At 35.6% G+C, this 25157-nt stretch overlaps 1 protein-coding gene and 1 pseudogene across 1 annotated transcript; both read right to left on the bottom strand.

Moving 5' to 3' along the window:
• Positions 1 to 2782: 2782 nt before the first annotated feature.
• PLSCR4 (phospholipid scramblase 4) lies at positions 2783 to 15508 on the bottom strand. The gene is made up of 7 exons (XM_011364483.2): positions 15245 to 15508; positions 12384 to 12426; positions 11406 to 11632; positions 5942 to 6103; positions 4425 to 4583; positions 3362 to 3435; positions 2783 to 2841 (listed from the first exon to the last, which is right to left on the bottom strand). Exons 1-6 carry the CDS (start codon positions 15506 to 15508, stop codon positions 3388 to 3390), a joined length of 903 nt encoding a protein of 300 aa, XP_011362785.1. The 3' UTR covers positions 2783 to 2841; positions 3362 to 3387.
• Positions 15509 to 17250: 1742 nt separating this feature from the next.
• Positions 17251 to 17682, bottom strand: LOC105294958 (annotated as a pseudogene).
• Between the last annotated feature and the right edge of the window lie 7475 nt (positions 17683 to 25157).

Genomic DNA, 25157 nt, shown 5'->3' with positions numbered 1-25157 from the left:
GGCCATATCACCCACAAGGCTAGGCAGAATGGCCCCAGTAGACTCTATGCTTGGGCCCTAGGACTCTTTAGGGCTAGACTTCTAAACCTGAGGTAATCCCAGGGAGTCTCAAGCTTTGAAATCTAGGTAGAGGTGGCCATGTTCCCTTGGACTATGCATTCTGCACTCCAGCAGTGAAGGGGTCACAGGGATACCACCAAAGTTTGCTGCCTGTGCCCACTGTAGAGGTGGCTGCTGAAGCCCATGCCATACCAGGGCCTGCCAGAGCCACATCTAGGGTGACAGAGGGCATGGCACCAGAGTGCAGAGAATGAAATCCCCATGTGAAGTAGAACCAGACCGTGTATAGAGGTTCCCACAGGTGCTGGTGGCCTCTCCTTTGAACTGCTGTGCCCATCAGGCCCTTGTACTGGGACCTGAAATGTGAGTGGCAGCTCTGCTGCTCACCGAATTGCTTTTGGGGTCATTCTTCTATTGTCTTGGAAAATGATGCTTGGCTCCCCTTGAGAATGCTGACCCACATTAATCTCCTTGGCCACATCTTTAGTGTTGTCATTTTTTACAATATGGATAGGCTAAGAAGTTTCCAAATCTTTAAATTCTGCTCCCTTCTCGCTTAACAATTCCATTTTCAAATCATTTCTCTCTGCTCCATTTTACTATAAACAGTCAGACGGAGCCAAATAACACCTTTAACACTTAGAACTCTCTTCAGCTAAATATTGTTTCATTGCTTGCAAGTTCCACATTTCACAAAATACTAGAACATGAATACAATTCAGCCAAGTTCTTTGTTACTTTAAATGATAATTGTCTCTCCTCTAGTTTTCAATAACCTGTTTCTCATTTCCATCTGAGACCTCAACAGAATGGCTTTTACCATCCATTATTTCTAACATTCTGTTCAGGATTACTTAGGCATTCTCTAAGAAGATTGAGGCTTAAGCTACAGCTCTCCTTTCTTCTCTCTGAGCTCTCACCAGAATCATTTAAAATTCTGTTCATGGCAATCTAGGCTTTTTCTAGAATACACTTCAAAACTCTTCTAGTCTCTACCTGTTACTCAGTTCCAAAGCCACTTCCACATTTTTAGGTACTTGTTAAAGCAGTACCTTCCTTCTCAGCATAAATTTCTGTCTTAATCCTTTTGGGCTGCTGTAACAAAAATACCATTGACTAGATGGCTTAAACGACAAACTTTTCTTACAGTTTTGGATGTAGGAAAGTCCAAGATAAAGACACTGGCAGATTATAAGGGCATTGTTCCAATTCATGAGAGCGCCATCCACATGAGCTATCATCTCCCAAAGGCCCCATCTCCAAATACTATCACATCGGGGTATTTCATAAACTTCGGGGGAATACAAATATAGTCTATAGCAAAGACTCAATCACAAGTCAAAAAATAAAACAGTATTATTTTACTATAAGCCATTTTATATTTATTTAAAAGCCAAAAACAATACAATGAAGCTTGAAAGTACACAAATTTCAGAGAAGAGCTTATTTTTAATCAATCTCACCAATTTTACATTGAGAAATATCATTAAGAAATATAGAAAATATAATATGAACTGTAGTATAAAAATACGACACATTACTGTTAAAGAAATAACTGTAAGAGACATGTTAATATCACAAAAACTTTAAACAAATTTAAAATGTCAAATGCTAAAAATGATTTTTTCTTAGTGTTAAGCAGTAGGTCTTGGAATGAGATGTAGGCTAGTAAAAATGAAAAGTTTAAAAATGAATAAATTTTCTAAATACTAATTGTCTGATTTTCTATAGAAAATGTCAGGCATTATTATAAGAAATAATATATACGTTTAAGACTGAAATTATATATAAAGTAATTACTATTTTAGAAAGCAGTAACTTTTACATAGTTTTTAAAAATCTAGTAGTCATGCATAAAAATGAACATTACAAGAAATTGAGTAAAACAACTTTTACCATGAAAGATGAATGTAATTAAAGTGAGGTACCTCTCTTTCATTCCAATAAGAACTGTGGGTAAAGGCCCTCATCTCAGAATATCCAAATCTAAGAGCACTCATGCTTTCTTTATTTAATAAGGAACAGAAGACTACATTCCATTCTATGTACTGTCTGTGTTCAAAGAACACAATCCATATCCAAATAGGAAACTAAAGTGCAACAGAAGCAAATGGATTTATCAGAGTATATTCACTAACACTTTGCTGCTATTAGTTAATATAAACAAATACAATTTATACTTTAACTATGCTGATCCAATACAAACAAGTTCAATTTATACATAAACTACTTTGATCCTATACAATCTGTACTGATAAGTTATAGATTCCAGATAAGATGCACATTCACTGTTTTATTTTCTTTGCATAAAGACAGATTTATCTATTATTTAAAAAGCAGCAAAGCGATATTAAGCAGTATCAGAATTTGTAGTTTTTGCTTTTACAAAGTGCTATACAGACTGTCGCATTTCAAAATTAAAAAAATAAAACATTGCAGCTCTTGCAATTAAAACAGCACAGTGATTATCAGGGGTCTTCTTGAAAGAAAAAACAGTTACCGCCTCTGTGTCACATCAAACAAGATACAAAGGTTCAATAAGCAATCTTAGAGATTGGAGCAAATATATTTTGCATATAATGTATCTGTTACCAAGTGAGGTTAAATGTATTAAATGCAAGCTTTTAGAGGGGCATTGATGTCTCTAAGTTGCTATCAGATCCAGATTGGCTATGTCCCTAGTCACCTCTTTTCCTGATAGTCTGACCTTGTCTTCATATATAGGGCAGCTCTTGATTGTTCATGCTAGTGAATGAAGGAAGAGACATGGAAAACATACACCTCATGATTAAAAAAAAAAAAAAAAATTTAATACGATTAAATTTTCCATTGAAACTTTTATCAATTTCACAAAATGAAGCTTTGATATATGTGCAGAGGTGAAATTTTCCTTTCCAATAAAATATCTGTCTGCCTCCCTTTTGTTTTTAAATAGAAAAAGTGTCATTCTTTTTATCTTGAATTAAATTTGTCTTCGGCAATAGGATATGTTGATGGACATTATCTATTAATGTGAGAGTGCTGAGATTCATTTCCCCTATCTCATGTTCAAATGTTTTCAAGCTCATTGTATCTATATTTACTTGATTAATGAGCTATAGCTTTTTCAGGATGAACTCCTCATCTACCAAGTAGGCAAGTAGACACTCAATTGAAACACTTGTAAGTATTCTTAATCTTTCAGTCTACCTGTCCAAGCTAACACCCAATAAAAATAATCTGCAGAAGCAAATAAATATATTTGCAAATAATTGAGGGTTGACTGTAAGCCTAATTCAACTTTTCTAATTTTTTTTTTTACCATAATTGCTGATTTGCTGTGTCCATCTATCTTGAGGAACGTTGTGGTGGAGATCTTTCAAAATACATGAAGTCCTAAAATTGCAAAAGTAATTATATATATATGGAGAGAGAGAGAGAGTTATATGTATAAAAGTAGATAATTAAATGCAATGCACAAAGTATTATTCTGTATAACTTATCTGGCAACCCTCCTATTTCAGCTAAGAATAAATAAGTCTACAGAATCTCAGTCCGCTCCCACCTCCAATCCACAAGACTTAAACTGAATCAGAATTCGAATTTTAACAAGATTCCCCCAGGGATTCATATATGCAACAAAGTTTAAAAAGAACTGAAGAAAAAAAAAAGAATAAATATAATAAATCTTTATAAAGTGGACCTAATATCAAGAGCATCAACTACAAACTTAAAATTGTTGGTAGCCAATAAACTTTCCATTTGGAGTATACTAATTAACTAAATTTTTATTATTAAAAGGAGGAACAATTGATAATCAATATTAAATATGTTAAATGTACTAATTATAATATGTTAATTAGGTTTTTAGGGTAAATATTGTCAATTTTATTTCTATGCTTTACTTATGAGTATTAACCATTAATTAGTCAGAAATATAGCAAAGGAATTGCACCTATTAAATCTAAGGGTGGTACAACACCAAGGAGTACACTAACAGAGAGGCAGTAAGGTAGAGAAAAAGAATATCAGTTTTAGAATTATTTTATTCCATTAAGAAGTCACAAGACAAGTATTTTTAAGTAGTGAAAATAATAACATGCAATGATGACAATTACATCCATTGGATGTCTAATATCTCCCATGCATTCTCCTGGCCTTTTTATTCATATGATAGTTAATATTCATAACTCTGAAAAAATATAAATATTTTATCTCCATTTTACAGAGGCTTGCAAGTGTTAAACACTATAAAACATGTAACTACTAAGTGGTAGAGACAGAAGTTGATCTAGTTTCAAAGCTTATTGCCTTTCTACTATTCTACACTACTACTCATCAGAGAGAATAATTCTCTCAGGATAAGTCAAAAGCGAAAGACTTACAATGAGGAAGCAAGCTCCAAAAATCATGGCTTTCATCTTCACATCCAGGTCTAAAGGGAAGTGAATGTCAAAGTGGTCAGCATCACCCATTGTTGACATCAAACCATTCCACTTCCTAATAATATTGCCTATGTCGGATACACCATCGAGGGATTTGACCTAGAAAGATAAGAATTTGACTTCATGATAACTAAAAATATATATAATACATGTTTTATCCTATTTACAAGCAGCTTACACTGAGATAGCATAAATATAGTGCAGGAAGTGAATATAGTAATAACATAATTTCAAATAGGAAATTAGGGCCAAGAAAGATTAACTATCTTGCAACCGATTAATAACTGAGCAGGAGTATATCTTATACTTCTCAAGCTGGTGTTCTTTCTTCATCAAGTGAGTTATTAGAGAGGTATGATTTGAACTGATCTGAAGTTCTGTAGTATAGTAGCAAAGGGAGGAATTGGGGATTGGGAGGTAATCTTCCACAGTAGCTAAAGCCATGAAGAATGGTTCTGTACACTTCACAAACTCCATATAAACAATTAAGTTTTTGTAGGCCAAACAAACCTATGCTGTCTTCTTAAATTATGCCAAGAACCTGAAGGACTTCAGCTTCTAAAAGGGAAACTCTGGCACTTGCCAGAGTACAATACTCGGATACTATCTTTTGGTGATCAGAATTATCCCACACATCCTGACCCTGAAATTTGGCTTATTTACATTTTCCATTTCTTTACATTGTCTTTTAAAAAATGATGTCATGGTGATATAAGGAAAGTTTATTTTGTGTCACAGGAAATACCCAAATGAACAATTTTAGATGATGAGCCTTGCTGAATTGCAAGCAGTCAGAAAGGACTCTAAGAAGCTCAGGAAAAATGTCTAGGAATCTCCTTTGCCAGATTCACAGGATTATAAGCAATCATTTTATATCCAAAGATAAAGGCAAAACAAAAAGATGTTTTTCTTTTTCCTGAGAAAATGTTATAACCTATTATGAGCTTTATCCATGTTTTATCAGTGTGGTCATATTTCTTGAGAACACAGATAAACTACTATCCTGCAAATAAGCAATTTTTCAGAACTTCAGGGGTGTCTACATGTTCTGTGCTATTTTGAGGACGTTCATTATGCAGGACCTATTTTCTATTTTTGGAAATCTTTGATTAAAAAAATGGTTAATTAAATACAAGTAAGAATAAAATGAATAATGTCAGGTTACTTACTAGATTATGTCAGGCTATTTACTATCAGGTTTAATGTTTTAATAGTTTCTCTTATCTTTATCAAACATTGAAATCATAAAGAAGGAGCTCATATTTTGGAAAATATTAAGCAATCCGCTATCAATAATTTGAAAAATCATTTGATGTCAACCAGTTAACTCTTTCTTCATACTACTGTATTCATTCACATGAAAAAATCAATTAAAATGAAATTATTCTGAGGTATGTTAATACATGTAGCAAAAAAAAAAAAAAATAGTTAAAAGCATTATTTTTACATTTGTTTACCTCAAAAACAGAATCTGAACCACAACCATAGGTTGAACATGGCCCACGCACTCGCATCACATTTTCTTTCTTCTCATTTTGAATGCTGTAAACAGCTCTGCACAGGTTCCAGTGTTCCATTACAAAGCCAATGGTGACACCAGGAGGACACTGTACCTCCAGCTACAAATGAAGCAGTGACAGAGAAGAGGATGCTACATACATACATATATAAATACACACAACTTAGATATGTTCTTAATTTCTTTAAGGACCGGGGAAATTATTACTGGGAAAGCCTTCCATTTTACTCAGGCTATTTCTTAGGCTTGCATTTCAGTGAACAGTCTTGACAGAAAATGTCATGCTTCTCTTAGGGACAAAATTACTACTTATTATATAATGGCCAGTTCTCCAAGCTCAGTGTTTCTCAGCTGTATACATATATATAGTATCTGCCTGGGTTTCTTTGAATCGACCACATAGAACTGGGGAACAAGAGTACCTAAACAAATATGCTAATGCTCCTGCTGCTTTCTGTGTTGTAATGAAGATCTTTGTCTCTGATATAGGTGTCTCAAGTCTTCTGGCACAGTATATAAAACAGTAACAAGCTAACTTCTTAAATTTAAATCTCAGACATGAAAATTATAATAGAAAACAAAAAAAGAGGCATTCTGAAAACTGTATATTGGGAAAACAATAGAACATTTTGGGTATATAGAGCCATTTTAAAAGAGTTTTAAAATATTGCCCTCTACTCTCTTTCTAGCTAATTATCTTTACAATATTCCTTTGTGAAGAACTAAGATCTTTATATTGAATAATAACAAGTCACAAAATTAAATTATTTGGTAAAAGACCAATGAAAAGTTCTACTGGCAATTTTTCTGTGTCATACATACTTTCCTAAAAATTCTGAGTCCCATAGGTCTGTTCAGGGGCAAAACTACACAGCTTCATGAATTGTCAGATCAAGATATTATTGTTCAAATAATAATAATAATATCCAGAAGATCAAGATGGAAAAGTAGTAAATGTTGTACTTGTATTCTCCCAGGAGCATATAAAAATTACAATTAAACTACAAAACAACCATCATGAGAATCACTTAAAGTCTAGCTCAATAAAAGTCCTACAACTAAAGACATACTGAAATTGTCATTTCAAGACAGGTAGGAGAGGCAGAGACACATAATAGGTTGGTCCCACACTGGCATGTGATAAAAATCAGAAGGGCTATCTCAGCCGCAGAGATCCCCCTGAAAAGGCAAAGGATCCCAGCCCCAAAACAGGCTGCCCAGCCTAGGGTTCCAGTGTTAGGAAGTCCCCATGACTCCTTGCTGTGAAAACCAGCAAAGTCTGTGGCTGAGTGAGACAGAGGGCTGCTACAGTCCCAGGAGCTCCTCTTAAAGGGTCCACACATGAAATAGCCACTGACGGACTCACTTGCTCTGAGCTCCAGAGCTGGGACAGCAGCTGGAAAGACAACAGGAACATACTAGGAGGAAATGAACTGTCTGTCTTCAGGGCAAGGGCTAGAAGAGCAGTGTTCTCACAGACAGAAGTGCTGGCAGAAGCCATTGTTCTTTTGTTGAGCCCTCCTCTCTCCAGGCCTGCCTCCATATCTCAGTCTCCTTCAATCTGGCTAATACTGGTCACCTGGCCATGGTGATTCACTGAGACCCCACCCACCCAACAAGCAGGCCCATTCAAGCCCCCTCCATACAGATGGCCAGTCTTGGATTATGCTGTGGATTTTCCTAAAATTTCTCACACTTTCACAAAACTCAAATAAGCAGATCTGGCCATGGCATACCCCATACCTCTTGCTAAGCAGGCCTAAGCCTGGCACTAGAGGCAGCTAGCCTTAGTTCACAGTTATTCTCTCAAGGAATTCAAGCCCAGCAAGGGTAGCAACCATCTGGATTGCTTTATGGCTCAAACCAGGTGGTCCTGGGCAGGGCACAGGCTGCAGCTAAACTTGGATAAACTTTGCCTGTGGCAGGGCCTCTTCCAGGAGGTCCAGGGGCTGGCACACCTCACCAGGTAGTTGGCTTCAGTCAGAACTGAAGCACCACTCTGCAGCCTCTAAGGATGACACGTCCAAAGGGCAGACTGGGCAGACACCAGAGCCCTGCTAAAGTGAATCTTGCTCTGTAGGGTCAGCGCCTGCACAGCAGCATCTTCACTGTAGCCATGGTCAGTCCTCACAACCAAGGGATTATTGTGCAAATAGCAACCAAGGCTCAACTACAACAGGAGGGTACACACAATCCACACCAGAGATTGCACCTGGCTCAGGTGACCAGGGAGACTGCACCACTGGGTCCCACCAGACATCTACTACATAAGGCCACTCTACCAAGACTGGGAGACATAGCAATCCTACCTAATACATAGAAACAAACACAGGAAGGCAGCCAAAATGAGGAGACAAAGAAACATGTCCCAAAGAAAGAACAGAACAAAGCTCCAGAAAAAGAACTAAATAAAATAGAGATAAGCAATCTACCAGATGCAGAGTTTAAAATACTGTTAGAAGGATGCTCAATGAATTTAGAATAAGAGTAGATGAATTCAATGAGAACTTCAACAAAAAGATAGAAAATATAAAAGTGGAGATAGGAAACATAAAAAAGAACAAGAAAGAATGAAGAATACAATAATTGAAATGAAAGACCCATTAGGAGGAATTAACAGTAGATTAGATGAAGCAGAGAATCAGATCAGTGATTGAGAAGACCAGGTAGCAGAAAACACCTAATGAGAACAGCAAGAAGAAAAAGAAATCCAAAAAATGAGGATAGTTTAAGGGTCCTCTGAGTCGAATGTACCAACATTTGCATTATAGGGGTATCAGAAGGAAAAGGAAAAGAGAGCAAGAAAATGGAAACCTATTTGAAGAAATAATGATGGAAACTTCTCTAATTTGGAGAAGGAAATAGACATACAAGCCCAGAAAGCACTGAGAGTACTAAACAAGATAAATCCAAAGAGGCCCACACCAAAACCCAGCAGAATTAAAATGCCAAAGGTGAATGACAAAGAGAGAATCTTAAAAGCAGCAAGAGAAAAGCAATTAGTTATCTAGAAGGGAGCTCTGTAAGACTTTCTCAACAGAAAGCTGATTTCTCAAGAGAAAGCTGATTTCTCAACAGAAGCTCTGCAGGCCAGAAGGGACTGGCAGGAAATATTCAAGTGATAAAAAGCAAGATTACTCTACCCAGAAAAACTATCGTTTAGATTGAAGGACAGATAAAGAGCTTCCTAAACAAGAAAAAGCTAAAGAGGTTCATCAGTATCAAGCCAGTATTACAAGAAATGTGAAAGGAACTTCTTTAAGAAAAAAAGGATAAAAAATATAAATAATAAAATGGCAACAACTGCACATCTATCAACAATTACTTTAAATGTAAATGGATTAAATGCTCCAATGAAAAGACAGAGTGTCTGAATGAATAAGAAAACAAGACCTTTACATATGTTGCCCAAAAGAGACTTACTTCATGTTGAAAGACACACACAGAATGAAAGTAAAGGGATAAAAAAATATTTCATGAAAATGGAAACAAACAAACAAAAATAACTGCTGGGGTAGCAATATTTATACCAAACAAAATAGACTTTAAAACAAAGCCTATAGCAAGAGACAAAACTGGACCCACTAATCCCACTTCTGGGGATTTAACCTAAGAAACCCAAAACACTACTTCAGAGAGACATGTGCATCCATATGCTCATTGCAGCATTATTTACAATAGCCAAGATATGGAAGCGACCTGGGTGTCCATCAATGGAGGCATAGATAAAGAAGAGGTGGTACATATATAAACCAAAATATTACTCAGCCATAAAAAAAGAATAAAATCTTGCCATCTGCAACAACATGGATGGGCCTAGAGGGTTTATGCTAACTGGAGTATGTTATAGAACGACAAACGCCATATGATTTCACTATACATGGAATTTAAAGAACAAAATAAATAAGCAGAACAGAAACAAACTCACAGATACAGAGAACATTTTGAGGGTTGCCAGATGGGAGGGTGATGGACGGATGGGTGAACAAAGGGAAGGGATTAAGAAGTCCAAATTGGTAGTTACAAAATGGTCATGGGGATGTTAAGTATCGCATAAGGAATATAGACAATAATATTGTAATAACTATGTATGGTATCAGATGGATACTAGATTTATCGGTGTTATCACTTTGTAAGTTATACAAATGTGTAATCACTACGTTGTACACCTGAAACTAATATAAAATTGTATGTCAATTGTAATCGAAAAATAAAAATTATTTAAAAACAGATATTACTGTTCATATATATACAATCACAAATATACAAACATAAATTTGATACCTTCCTAAGACTGAGATCTCATATAAGTTTAGGGTTGAGATAAAAATCAAAACTGCATACAAATAAATTTTTTAAAGAATTCATATCATTCAGCCATAAAAAGGAATGAATTATTAATACATGTCACCATTTATATGAATCTTAGACAATTACACTGATTGAAAATAGCCAGTCCTAAAAGGTACCATACTATATGATTCTGTTTATATGACATTCTTGAAATGACAAAATTATGTGGATAGAGAACAGATTGAATTGTAGTGGTGAATACAGGAATCTACATAGTAGATAGAACTAAATATACACACATGAATATAAGTAAAATTGGAAAATCAGAAAAATATCTAGATAATGTTGTGAGACAAAAGTTCCATATATGGCCTAAAGCTGTAATATTGATTTGCTTTACTCTATCCTGGCTTCCCATAACCTTGAAGGCTGCTCTTAGAGGCTTTGATTTGCAAAGCCAAAGTCATAAATATGAAAAAAAAATGCTTACTATACAAAAGAATCAAGGATAAGAGGCAGAAATTCACCTCCAATATAAGGAAACACACACACACGCGCGTGCACACATGCATCCAGCCAATATCCATTGAGCACTACACCATCTGCCAGACACTGCATAGCAGTTCACATTTACTTCCAGTTCTAGCACTGTCACCTACCACATAACACCCTCATCAGGCATTTAATTTTTTTTCTTTATCTATATAGCAAGGTGTAGATTGTGATGGGTAGAGTAAAAGTAAAGTCCCTTACAAATCTAACAGTATATTTTTAAATTTAACATACTTTATCTGGGAACCCTCAGATAAATGTGACTATATTCTATGTGATAGATAAATTTCTAATTTACTATACAACTGATAGAATTGTGGTCAGTGAATAACTAATTTGTGCTTGACCAATCAATTAGCACTGGAGATCATGAACCCACAAGAGAAAAGCCCTTTGTAATTTTCCTTAGGTGAGGCAGTTTGGCTTCCTTCCTCCTCACTATCTTCTTTCTGACTGGCAGAGCCAGTGAAAATTTTCTTCTGTATAGTTTTTGAAAGAGCACAACCATGCTGTGGAGTTGGATCAGAAAGAAACTATGGAAACTTCCATTCTCTGACCTCTTGCCTGGTGGAGGGACAACAGAAGCAACAGCAGGTACATCTGAAGGGCCTCTGCATTGTCATTATTTCTCGGCCCATATAGTCAGTGACCCGTAGGACGAAGGGCCTTAGTGTCCGATAAGCATTCCTGGTAAAGTCGTCTGTGTCTTCAGTTACAATGTAAACCATCTGGTCCAGGTTGTTTTTAATATCATACTTATTATTAGTTTCAAAATGTGTCATCACTAAAAATAAAATGAGAAAGCCATCTTAAATTAGAAGTAGTTAAAATGGGCCTTGAGAAGGGGAATAAGAGGTACAAACCTCCAGTTATTAAAAACAAAAAAAGTCATGGGGATGTAATGTACATCATAGGAAAAATAGTCAATATTATTGTAATAACTTTGTATGGTGACAGATGGTTACTAGTCATTCGGGTGAGCACACTATAGGGAATATAAATGTCAAATCATTATGCTGTATACCAGCAACTAATATAATATTGTATGTCAATTATAATAAAACTTTTTTAAGTCCTTTTAAAGGCTTAAAGCAAAATGGCTTTTTAAAAACTGTGATTTCTTTTCTTATTTCCAAAACAGGGAGCTGGACTAGAGCTCAGCAGATTTAGATTCTGCTTCCACCTCTGTCACTGATTTGACGACTTTGGTGCCCCTGGATAACTAATTTTGACCCTTGGCTCCTTTTTCTCATCCACAAAAAGTTAATACGGAGCAGTTGGGATGGGTGAAAGGTAGGACGGCTGACAAGATAAAATATAAATCCTTTTCAAGTCTAAGAACTTATATATAATGTATAAATAGGTAAAATTATATAAAATAATTCCCTTTCTTATTTTCTTGAAAAGAGGATATCCTGTTTTGTCCCGAATCACTAAAAAGTGATCAATATAAATAAATAAGGAACTAGATATTGGATAATGCAAATTTCCACCTTATTCAAATACTGCTGAATACTGCTGGGAATTATACATACTTTCCAGGGGCTCAAAATGCTGAAGAACGTGTATGTTGTCCAACTGTTGGGAGAGGACAAAGCAATTAGAGATAGAAATGACAGAATTAAATCAAATTGGCATTAGAAAAGAAACTGATGAGCTAGGTATTAAAATGTATCAACTGAAATCAAAATATCCTTTTGAAACTGAATGGAATATAATTTTTTTTTTTATTTTACCAAAAATACCAATTTGAAATCAAGTGAAATTAGCCTATCTGCACCTGACTAGATGGTTATTAGTAGAGCTGTCTGGATAGGAAAACACTTTTTCATAGTTCTACTACAAAAGATTGAAACATTTATCTAAAATATCAGAAAATCGTTTAGTAACAGCATCTAGAAGAAGCTGGGTTAACATAGGTTATTTCTACTTAGTCCCTACTCACTGGTCTCTGACATGTCACCCACAGACTGGAGTTGCTTAGGAAGTTCAGGACAAATTAACACTGTCATAAAGCAATTTTCTCAGTGGCTTAGGGGAAGTGAATCAGCTAGAGTGTCCAATTTTATATTATTTGCCAGATACTTCTAAGAGATTAACATATCAACTTCTACTTACTTGAGCTACTAAAGGCCATGGCCTTCCCTAGGTGCACCCTTCAATAAAGGGTGGGTCTGAGAGGGCAGGAAGCATGTGAATAAGATCAAGACAAAGGACAGGAAACTTTCTGAGGTGGGATACCTTGAAACCGGAGGTTGAGAATATCATTAAATAAACTTTTACCTTAACTTTATTTAGGAATCACTCTAAAGAGAGACAGTTTAATGGACCCATTATCTGTTATACTTGAGAACATTCAAGCAGAAGAGAAAAAAAACCCCTGAGCCCGGAACACTGCCTGAAATGCTATATTTCACTAAATATTTGTTGAATACATTAATTAATGAAAAACACACAAATATGATAATAAAATTTCAAATAACTACACATGAATGTTTTGTGATTTGATTGCTTACTGTAGGGTACCAAGAGTACACACTCCTTCATTAAAACCTTTTTCTTGTATGAAAACACAATCAGGTGAGGGAGTCTAAACAAGTCTTAAAAAATATCAAAAGTGGCCACTGAAAAAAAAACAATCGAGAATGTTAAAATTTAGAACTGAGAAGTAAAAATATTCCCTGCTTGGTAAAAGAATCCATTGCTGAGCAAAATATTCTAAAGAAATAATGCCCATTTATGTAGAAGTTTGCTGACTAATATTATGGCTGTTAAGGAGCAGCTCTCTAACTAGTGGAGTTACTGGACAAGCCAGTACTCTATAAATAATAAAATCTTACTACTTTGGATATTACAGAATCTTGACAGTCCTGACAAAGATTTATGTAATCTGCACATGAGATTACAAAAAAAACTAGAATAAAGAATATGATAAAGGACATAACTGGCTCTGTGTCTTTTGCTCACATACAAGGTGTTCCAACTAATAACATCCACATAGTTATCATCCATTGGATGGGCCATGTGTGCCAAAAATATTAGGCACATTACAAACCTTATTCAAGGTTGTAGACTGAGGAAGGAGTAGAGTTTGGGATTAAAAACCAGGTTTGTTGGGCTCCAAACCTGTTTTGTTTCTTTTTCATTTTTTTAAACTCAAAACATTCCTGAAAGGGAAAGAATTCCAGAAATATGTTAAAGTAACTTCTGTCAGAGTAATAGAAGAAATTGAGAAAATTTTTTAACATTTAAATGAATAATATTAAAGCTATTCACTAAAAAAAAAATGACTCAAGATCTTGGGTTTCCCAAAACGATTTGTTATTTATCACTGAGTATAAAAAATTTTCTAAACTTCATTAACTTATAAAGATTTTATAAGCTTCTAAAATAATATAGTTTACTTGAGCACTTTACATGAATGGCTGGCATTACATTTTGTTAATATGTCACTAAAACAAAATTTTGGGCTCATGTAAAATCCAGATTTTCCTGATCCAACTGTATTGACTTTCAAATATGAACACTATAACATTGTACCAATGGTTTTCAATGCAGATTAATAGGGTCTCTATCAGTACATAAAATTGAAGAGAAACATGTCAACTCCAAGGAATACTTGCTTGACTATACTGAAAACACATATATTGGCAAGTCCCTATTGTAATGTATTTCAACACTTCCTCTTTCGAGTATTTCCAATACTAGCTTTATCTTCTTTTCATTAAGCAATCTTTCTGAGTTTCTGACACAGGTTTTTAAACAATACTATTGGCATATCAACTTGGCATAATGTCCCAGTTTCTGAGCTGGGTGTTCTGGGAGCTCCAGAATGTCTATATTGATATAAATTAGGAAGTCACTGTGTTGTGGCAAGGGGTTCTCTGGAACTTAGTCTGGAGCAATACTTAGTAGGTCTCCTATTTTTATTTACAGTACATGTTTTGGAGGGTGACAGGCATGGATGATAAAAGCTATAGGTGATGAGAAAGGGCCATGGGCTAAGGCACTCAGTAATTCGCTCACTGTCCATTGTTCCGTTCTTTTTTATGTTACTTTTCTTGATGTTAACTCTACTTTTAAGCAAATGGCACCCCAATTAGAATCTTTCATAGTTTTTCTTACATTCATATTCCTATTTTTTAAACTGCCTTCAAAAGGACATCCTGAATGTTTTAAAATTCAACATACATCCTTTACGAAAACCATACTCATCTCACCAAAAACATGCCTATACTCTTTGATCTCCCTTCACATTTCTGAAATTAGCACCGTCACTCCTACAGTCTCATAAACTAGACACCATCACTTTATCGACTCAATCCAGCTTTTTATCTCTTGTTGGATCCTCAGTCACATTTCACTAGAAAATATGAATTGGATTTGTGTGGAGTACCTGGGTTAAGTATTCCAGACCAGGAGGGCAGTCCGGCATAAAAGTTGGTCCTGGCATCCATGTTATTGGAGCAGACTGATTTGGCACTGGGTATTTGCCAGGCTGGTACTGGATAGGATGGGTACCACCAGTTGGCTGGCACAAGGGGAAGGTACTGGGCTGCTGTGGACTATAGTATCCCATAGGCAAGCCTCCTGGATATCCTGCAGGTGGAAGGACAGCTGCTCCAGGGGGTCCTGTGTTCAAAAACAAAGTGTTATACATTATTAATACTACAATATGCTAAGTGAAAGAAACCAGATTTTTTTTTACATGAAGTTAGCATGACTTTTTACACGAAGATGATATAGAGCACATGGCATCCACTTAAAAATAACAAGATGTTCCAATTCTGAGTGTGTACCATGTATCAACAATGTACTAACCATATTACATATCAACTCATTTAGTCTTCTTAAACTTTATGAGATAATTATTCCTATTTCAGAGCTGACGAAATAAGGTTTAGAACATCAAGTAACATGTTCTCTATGCATTAGGTTCCTCCTCTGAAAATATAACATACCCACTTCATTAGGTTGTAGTGGAATTAGCACAGGGTTAACACACCATTAGCACTGTAAATTTTTGTTGTTTATTATTATTGTTTAAGGTCACAAAGGTAGTAAGGTCTACTTAACTTCAAAAGAGTGCTTTTAATGACTGCTATCCAATTTCAGAACAGTTTCATCCCCCATACCCATTAGCACTCATTCCTCATCTCCCTTCTCCAGCCCCTGGAAACAAATGTCTCTACAGATTTGCCTAATCTGGATATTTTAAATAAGTGAAATCATATAATATGAAGCCTTTGTGTCTGGTTTCTTTCACTTAGCATGTTTTCAAGGTTCATCCATGTCATAGCATGTATTAGTACTTCATTCCTTATTATGGCCAACTAATACTCCATTGTATGAATGTATCACATTTTATGTGTCCATTAATCAGTTGATGGACATTTGGATTATTACTTTCTGGCTATTACAAATAACACTGCAGTGAACACTGGTGTGCATATATATTTTCAATTTTCTTAACTATACACCTAGGAGTGGAATTGACTGGGACATGTGGTTAACTCCATGTTCAACTTTCTGCAGATTTGCCAAACTATTTTCCAAAGCGGCTTCACCATTTTATACTCCCACCAGAAGTGTATAAAGGTTCTAATTTCTCCATATCTTCATCAATACTTGTTATTGTCTTTTATTTTAGTTACTTTACTGAGTGTGAAGTGGTATTTTATTACAGTTTGAATTTGCATTTTCCTGATGACTAATGACATTGAGCATCATTTCATGTACTTTTGGACATTTGTATATCTTCTTTGAAGACATGTCTATTCAAATCCTTAGTCCACTTTAAAACTGGATCATTTGTCTTTTTCTTGTTGCATTGTAAGTGCTATTTATATACTTAGGATAAAAATTTCTTGCCAGATTATTTACAAATATATTCTCATTCAGTTGATTCTTTATTTTCTTTGTAGCATTCTTTGACACAAAAGTTTTTAATTTTTATTAAGTTCAATTTTTATCTATTTTTCTTTGGTTGATTGTGCTTTAGGTCTCATATCTAAGAAATCACTACTTCATCCAAGGTTATACGTATACCTATATTTTATTCTGTAAATTTTACAGTTATCACTCTTACATGCAGGTTTTGACCCATTTTTAGTTTATTTTTGTATACGGTATAATATGTATTGAAACTCATTCTTTTGAATATAATCAGTTATCTCAGTACTATTTTTTTAAAAAGACTATTCTCTCTCTAATGAATTGTTTTAGCACCTTTGTCAAAATTCAATTGGTCATAGACATTTGGGTTTATTTCCAGCCTCTGAATTCTATCCTATTGATCTACATGCCAGTCCTCATGCCAGTACTATATGGCCTTTTTCTTTTCTTTTTTTTTTTTTGGCAGAATTTTATGGTTTATTAACAGAAACACAATGTGCACACAAGCTATTCATTTTCTTTGCTGCGCAGCTTGGCATTGGAATTGCTAACTCTGATGGTCAGCTGGGCTGCTCGTTCCACAATGGCTTTATGGTTCTTTGAGGAGATGTTGTGAGCAATCTCAGCACAGTAAGATTTGTTGCACATCAGCAGCACTTCAAGCTTCCTGACATTGTGGACCAGAAACATCCGAAATCCACTGGGCAGCATGTCCTTTGTTTTCTTGTCACTCCTATAACCAATGTTGGGCATTAAGTCATGGCCCTGGAATCTTCTATATACCCTACTTTCAATGTTCCTGAGTTTCCTCCAGTTACTCTTAATTTTGACATATTGGCCTGACTGGTGCCAGATAAACTTCTTGGTCCTCTTTTTGATGACCTTGGGCTTCACAAAAGTTCTGAGGGAGGCCATGATACAGAATAGGAGATGGCTGCCACCTCCATTGTCAGTGCCAAAGAAGAGAGTACTGTAAGGTTTTGGCTACTCTAGCTTTGTAGTAAGTTTGGAAATTGGGAAGTATGAATCTTCCAAATTTTCCCCCTTCTTAAGATTGTTTGGGCTATTCCAAGTCCTTTGCATTCCCACACATATTTGAAGATTAGCTCGCCAATTTTATTTTTCAAAAAAAGCATACTGGTAAATTGATAATTGTGTCAAAGCTGCAGACCAATTTGGGGGTATCGCCATCTAACAATATTTACTTTTCAAACCTATGAACATGGGATATCTTTCCATTTATTTAAGTCTTAATTCCTTTCAACAATAGTTTGTTTTCAGCAGACATGTTTTTATACTTCTTTTATTACATTTATGCTAAGTATTTTATTCTTTTTGATTTTATTATATGTAGAATTATACTATTACTTTGTTTTGGATTGTTCATTTCTGGTGTATATATATATATACCATTAGATTTTTGTATATTGATATTGTACCCTACTACACTGCTGAACTCATTTATTAATGTAGCTATGTGTGTATATGTGTGTATTCCTTAGGGCTTTCTATATAAGATCATCTCATCTGCAGATATAGTTTTGCTTGTTTTTCCAATTTGAATAACTTTTATTTATTTTTCCTTACCTAATTACCCTGGCTAGAACCTCTAGTAGAATGTAATGTCACATACCTGTGTAGAGCAGGGACTGATATCTCCTGAAAAATGTGATAGTTCCATTAGTAACTGTTCTTTGAAAAGATTACTACAGCAGAATGAAGAATACTTGAGAGAGTGGAATAAGATGGAGAATATACTCTCTCGGAGAACCCCCCAAAATGGGTTTTGGATACCATGAAGATCGGGAAGAAACACCTATTAGAGGAAGCTAGGCTGACTATGAAAAAAAAAAAGATAATAGCTAACACTTGCTGAGTTCCTTTTATGTTCTAGGTACTATTATAACTACTTTACAAGTATTAAATCTTGTCATTATTAAATCAACCCTATGTGGTAGGTACTATTATTATCCTTAATTTATAGAGGAGGAAACTGAAGCATAAAGAGGTTAAGTAACGTGATGAAGGGTCCATAGTTAGTATGTGGCAGAGTCAGAATTAATAATCAAATATTCTGACTACAGAGGTACCATTAACTAAATTATGATAATACTACCCCCTAGATCAGAGACTAGGAAGAGTAACTTGGAAAATGGGATGCTACATGATCCTCGAGGGTCTGGAATCATAGACTGGAAGAACAACTGTAGCTAGCAGCTATTTTCAAGTCCTTAAATCCTTAGGTTCTGCACACCCTCCCATCGCCCTTGGGACATCACAGTACAGAAAAAAACAGATTAGCCAACCCAAAGTTGGTCTCAGGACAGTAAGAGGTGACCAGCGTAGAGGCGAAGCAGTGGTCTGAAGTCAGCCAATGCTAAGAAAGCCAGCCACCACCAGGAAGGGACACTGCCTGAGAAGTTCTTTGGGATGAGAAATAAAACAAAGACGGCAACCTCAGTAAGGTAAATTAGAGAGAGGCTCAGATTCCTCTTGGGCATTAAAGGGAAGAGTGGCTTTTGAAGCTGATAAAGTCTGGGACATTTTGGTTACTCATAAAAATACCACTCATGAAAGTCATGAATTGAAAAACGATTTCTCATAATACTATTTGAGAACAAGGCCATGAAATGAAACAACATTCCTTAATCTAAGAAACATTCCTCAAACCCATTTCAAGGACTAGCTGCCGTGCTTGCTGCTAGGGACAGGAGGATATACAAAGACATGCTGTCTTCAAGGACATCCCACTCTATAGAGAATACACAGATTTATAACAAAAAATGAGTGGTCACCATGAAGTGAGAATCTGGTATAATCAGAGGTAGCTGCATAGTGTGTGAAGGGATTACGGAGGAGGGGCACCTGACCTAGGCAGAAGAGGTATCTTATTTTTTAAGTGCTGACACATTAGACCTAGCCAGCAACCCACGATGGGCAAGGGTTTTACAGGGAGAATATGTACACAATGAGCAGTTGCACAGGGGATCTCAGTACTGCAGGAGTAAAGGGCATGTATGGAGATTGAGCAGATTAGGCTAGAAAGAAAGGTGGGGAGGGAATAAAAATTATAAAAGATCTATATTCTGAGCAAAGAACTTGAACTTTTTTGAATTTTATGCTGATAAAATGGAAAGTGGAGTGATTAGTTGTATATTTAGAGCCTTTATGAGTAAGAAGGTTAGAGTAGTTAAAGGTGCTTACAGGAGTCCAGAAGGAAGTCAAGAAAGTTTGATCGTGATGAAAAGACCAAAGAGTGGAAAAATAAGGACATTTAAGAACAGTATTGTCTTGGTAATAGATTGAAAGTGAGAAAAGATTCTCGAGGTCCTGACTCAAGTATAGATAAAGAATAGAGGGTGTGTGTTCAGGGGCAAGATACCAAAGCTGGATTGAGAATCATTGAGTTTGAGACTCAGGGTCATCCAGGGGAAGTGGTCTATAGGCCATTGGAAATGCAAGTTTAGAGCAAAGAGACTGATGCGGTGAGAAGGAATTCGTAAGTAGTTAAAGGAAAATGAAACCACGGATATTACCATGGTTTCAATAGATTGAAAGTGAGAAAAGATTCTCGAGGTCCTGACTTGGGTCCCTACAGGTCTCAAGTATAGATAAAGAATAGAGGGTGAAGACTTAGGAGAGAGGGTAAAGGATAGGTGAATGGAAGAGGTGACAGAGAGCAGGGCTGGGAAGGACAAGGGAGTGCACCAAGGAACTCTAGAGAATACCAGTTTTTAAGGGTAGGGAACAGAGATGAGTCAGGAGAGACTAAAGGAAAAATGGTAACTAGAAACAATGTCAAATTAGAGCTAAATGAGATTTAAAAAAGATCTAATGTGTTAGGAAAAAATGAAAGAAATTACATGTTTCGGTCTGTCATGAATTGTCTTTAATTCCTGTAAGAACTGTGTTTAAGGGTACTCAACTTGGACTAGAAATTAGATATTCCTCCTTGCTATTTTAGAACTGTTAACTAAAAACAATGCAACTAAAAGTCATATAAACTATCTTTTTTTTTTTAGGCAAAGCAACACTTGGTTGACCTCACAGATTGCAAGGACCTTGTCAGCTTACACTCTCTTATTTTTTTAATTTTTACGCCTACAGCACCTCGTCTTCCTAGTAGTTCCACATCCAAATACTAACCAGGCCCAACCCTGCTAAGCTTCCAAGATCAGACGAGATTGGGCTTGTTCAGGGTAGCAGGGCTGTAGATGTATTAACTATCTTAAGAATACTAATTGTTATAACATTTCAATGAGTTGATAATTAATTCTTGTGATATTAACCATGTTATTATAACATAAAAGTATCTCATATAATAAAATTTGAGGATCACTAAATCATAAAGAAAATTATAATTTAGATTATGAGGCTTTTCAGTTTAAAGATTACGTTTCTAAGAAAAATTACATACGAATTTATGTAATCAATTGATTTTAGTATAAGTTTGTATTGTTCAGAGATGTTATGAGAAGTACAAGAAAAACTATGACAAATTTTGTGTGGAAAACCAACATATTATACTCCCTTTTGAGTTTTAAAATGTCATTAAGGGTTGTAATTAATTCTGCAGGAAAACAAAACAAAACATGTTTAACTTTGTGTAACTATAGTGTGCCACACTGTTTAAAAAAAAGAAGTCTGTGATGAAGCACTGTCCTGCTAATACTGGTGTGAGAAATACCACCTCATGGAATTTGTGTTTTCTTTAATACTGTGAACATTATCATCCTTTTTTTATTTCAAGAAATTACATTAATTTCTCTTTAAACAGACTACGTATGACAAAGGTTTCTTTATTAACTATTTTTAAAAACATATTTGGGACAAAATTATTTTCAGGATGGACATATATCCATTATATGTTCAAGAATAACATATACTATAATGCAAATAGAAATTATATAACTGAATTTTAAAAAATTCATTAAAGCCAAATATTTCTAGTATTTCAATCTCCTTACTGTGAATCACAAGGACATCATCTGTGTCACCGTAAGAAAGTATAAAGTTCAGCCACTAGATGGCGATCACAGTAAAATTTTGCTACTATTTCATAACAAAATTCATTAGTTGTACACTCAGCACCATAATATTTTCCAACTTATCTAGTCATTTAATTTGAAGGATGTCTCTCACTCTCTTTTTGATAAATAGAGGAATAGACAGACACTCTGATATGAGCAGAATGTGATTTAAAACCAGCGTTTACTTCTCAGAAATTGTGGAGCTTCTGTTCTACTGGAATCTAGGTACTTGGATAGAAAGTGATCGGTGAAAATAAGCTAGATGATGTAGATCATGTTAATAGTCACTGAAATAAAATATAGAGAAATGGTCGGATACAGAAGAATTATAATTTAAGATTGTCAAAACCTTGGATTTAGTGAGGGTAAGCCATTAATGAGGGGTTACACTTGATCAGATATATACAACATGCATAGGCATGAGTGGAAGGGGAAAATAAAGCCCTACTGTTTTCAAAAAACATTGCAGGAACAAAGGCCACCTGAGCACCGTGGATCATATGTCTGGGGCCGAAACAACATATCTGCATCATCCTATGGATATTGGGGTTCTTCTGTCCTTTCATGGCCTAATTCAATGGTTTCTACCTCGAAATATATACAAATTTATATTTAAAGAAATATTGCTAGAACTTTATCATTTCCTAAGTCATTAAAATGTACTTAAAATACAATCCTGATTAAAACTATTCCTTTAGCCAAAAATATATTTTTAATTTAAAAAATTTTACACGTTGCAAAATTACTTCTTAAAAACACTATAATAGCTCAAATTTCCACTAGCAGTATGAGTATCCATTTTTCCTGAACCATCACCACCAGCAGTGCATGTAGACTTATTAAAGTATCTGGAGAATTACAAGTTCCTTAATTAGCAGTCAAGGTCATTCGCTTTCATTCTCTTGCCATTTATCTCATGCTTGCTTCATACCAGGCCTATATGACCTGTGCTTTAGGACATATTGTTCTCTATGCCCAGAGATAGTTGCTTCTTGCTTTCGTCTGACTGAGAAATTACTTATCGTGCCAGGAAAACATGACTTCCTCAGTTAGGGCTACCTTTAGGTCCTTAGTAGAGTCAGTATTATCTTCTGTGCCCCTACAAAGTCCTCTTCATATACCCATAATTGAGCAAGGAGAATGTTATCAATGTTTGTACAGCCTCCTTCCTCAGTAACCTATAAATCCTATGAAGACAAGACAGGAATATGTTCTAATTCACATCTAGTAAACTACTTATGCCCTATAGGTATTCAATATTTATTGAATTACTCCATTAATAAGTTAATTAACTTGAAAAGCAATCTTGTGATGTCAGAAACATGGCAGAGAGCTGTCCCCAAATCTCTCCCATTGAAACAACAATAAGATGAACATCCAAAACTCAACAAAAAACAACCAATTTGCACACCAGCAAGTCTGAGCGTGGGATACGCACAAAGAGCTACCAAAGGTCAGAATCCCAGGAGTTGAGAGGTTGACTGGGAGAACAAATAAGCCAGAGCTACCTGCAGGATGAGGGGGAGAGGAGAACGTGCAGTGGGTTCTCTGAACAACCCTTACTGGGAGAGCTGTGAGCTCCACATAGCGGCAGTATCCAGGGATTAGAACAGAAAGCAGAGAGGTGGGAACAGCAGAGAAGTAGAGATGGCAGAGAAGCAACAGCTGCTTATTAACAGACTGCAAAATGTGAGTCTGAGCTGCAGCCCCTAACCTCCAAAGAAGAGGGCCCATCCCCCCATATCCTCCAAGACCGAACACCATGGAGCCCCAGGGGAATCTGAGCAAATGCTACTGAAACTGTCGCTAACACTGACAGGGACTGAGACTGAGGGTAGTGAGCATGATTCAAAATCTATAAGGAAACAAAAGGCATTATAAATAAGACTTTATATGATGCAGGGATCCAAGAAACTTAGATGCCACCTATTGGAAAACAAAGGAAAAACGCCTTAGTTGCAACAGGCTAAAGAGAGATCTTTATATAAAAAATCTTTCTGGAAAAAAATAGCAGAATACACTTCCATTAATGCCCAGGAGGAGAAATAGTCCATTAAACACCACGAACAACCAAGGTGACAAGTCATCTCAGAAAAGAAGAGAAAAATCTTAGAAAATAAGCTTAAAAACACAGAAATATGCAACTTAAGAGACAGAGAATTCAGGATGATACTTCTGAAAAAACACAATTAGATCCAAACAATTCATATCAACAATTTCAGGAATTGAAAAAAACAAGTAGATGAGCAGAATGAGTTCTTAAGCAAAGAGACTGAAACCCTCAAAAAGAATGAAATACAACTTCTGGAGATGAAGAACACACTGCAAGGTTGAAAAATGAAATAACAAGTTTGGGAAATAGAGTCAACCAAATGGAGGAAAGGATCAGTGATATCGAAGACAGAAATCTAGAAATAAATCAGAGGGAAGAAGATAGAAACCAAAAAAAGAAAAAGAATGAAAGAGAAATACAAGAACTAGCTGACATCATCAGGAGAGGAAACAAGAATAATGGGCATTCTCAAAGAGGAGGAAAAGGTGCAGGGGTTAGAAAGCATTTTCAGACAAATAGTTGATGAGAATTTCCCAAATCTAAGGAATGAGATGGAACTTGGAATTCAAGAAGTCAAAAGAACATCTAATTATCTTGACCCAAAAAGGCCTTCTCCAAGACACACTATTAAAATTATCAAAAATCAACGATAAAGACAGAATTCTCAGAGCAGCCAAGGAAAAGAAGAAGGTAACCTATAAAGAAAACCTATTAAATTATTGTCAGACTTCTTGGCATAAACCTTACAAGCCAGAAAGAAGTGGAATCAAATATTCAAATTATTAAGTGAAAGGAACTACAAGCCCAGAATAATGGATCCAGCTAAACTCTCCTATATATATAAAGGAGAAATAGAGACCTTTTCAGACATACAAAAATTGAGGGAATTCTCCACTATGAAGCCTGCATTACAGGACATACTGAAAGAGGTCAACTCACCTAAAACAAAATGACAAAAAATATACATAACTATGAGTAAGATGAATAGCAGGCAGATAGAAGCAGAGGAGTGCAACCATTACCAAGCTTAAACAGTAGGAAGAAATTTGCTATAGCAAGATAGTAATGAACATTCAGCATACATAGGGACAAATTGAGACAACAATGACAGAAAAGGGGAGGATTCAAAGATACAAAATCGCAAAGGGAAATGCAGATAAGGCACACGCAGAAGAATGGACTACTATATATATAAAACTATCCTCTACCAATTTATAATGGTAACCACATGCCAAAGATTCAGAACTGAAGTATAAAAATAAAACAAGAAGAACCAGAGGGAAAATTCACAACACCCAACCAAAATAAAACAAAACAAAACTAAACTAAAC

The sequence above is a fragment of the Pteropus vampyrus genome, unplaced genomic scaffold, assembly GCF_000151845.1.
Source record: "Pteropus vampyrus isolate Shadow unplaced genomic scaffold, Pvam_2.0 Scaffold97, whole genome shotgun sequence".
Lineage (NCBI taxonomy): Eukaryota > Metazoa > Chordata > Mammalia > Chiroptera > Pteropodidae > Pteropus > Pteropus vampyrus.
Note: the sequence above shows the minus strand (reverse complement) of the source record. Positions and strands in the feature narration are given on the sequence as shown.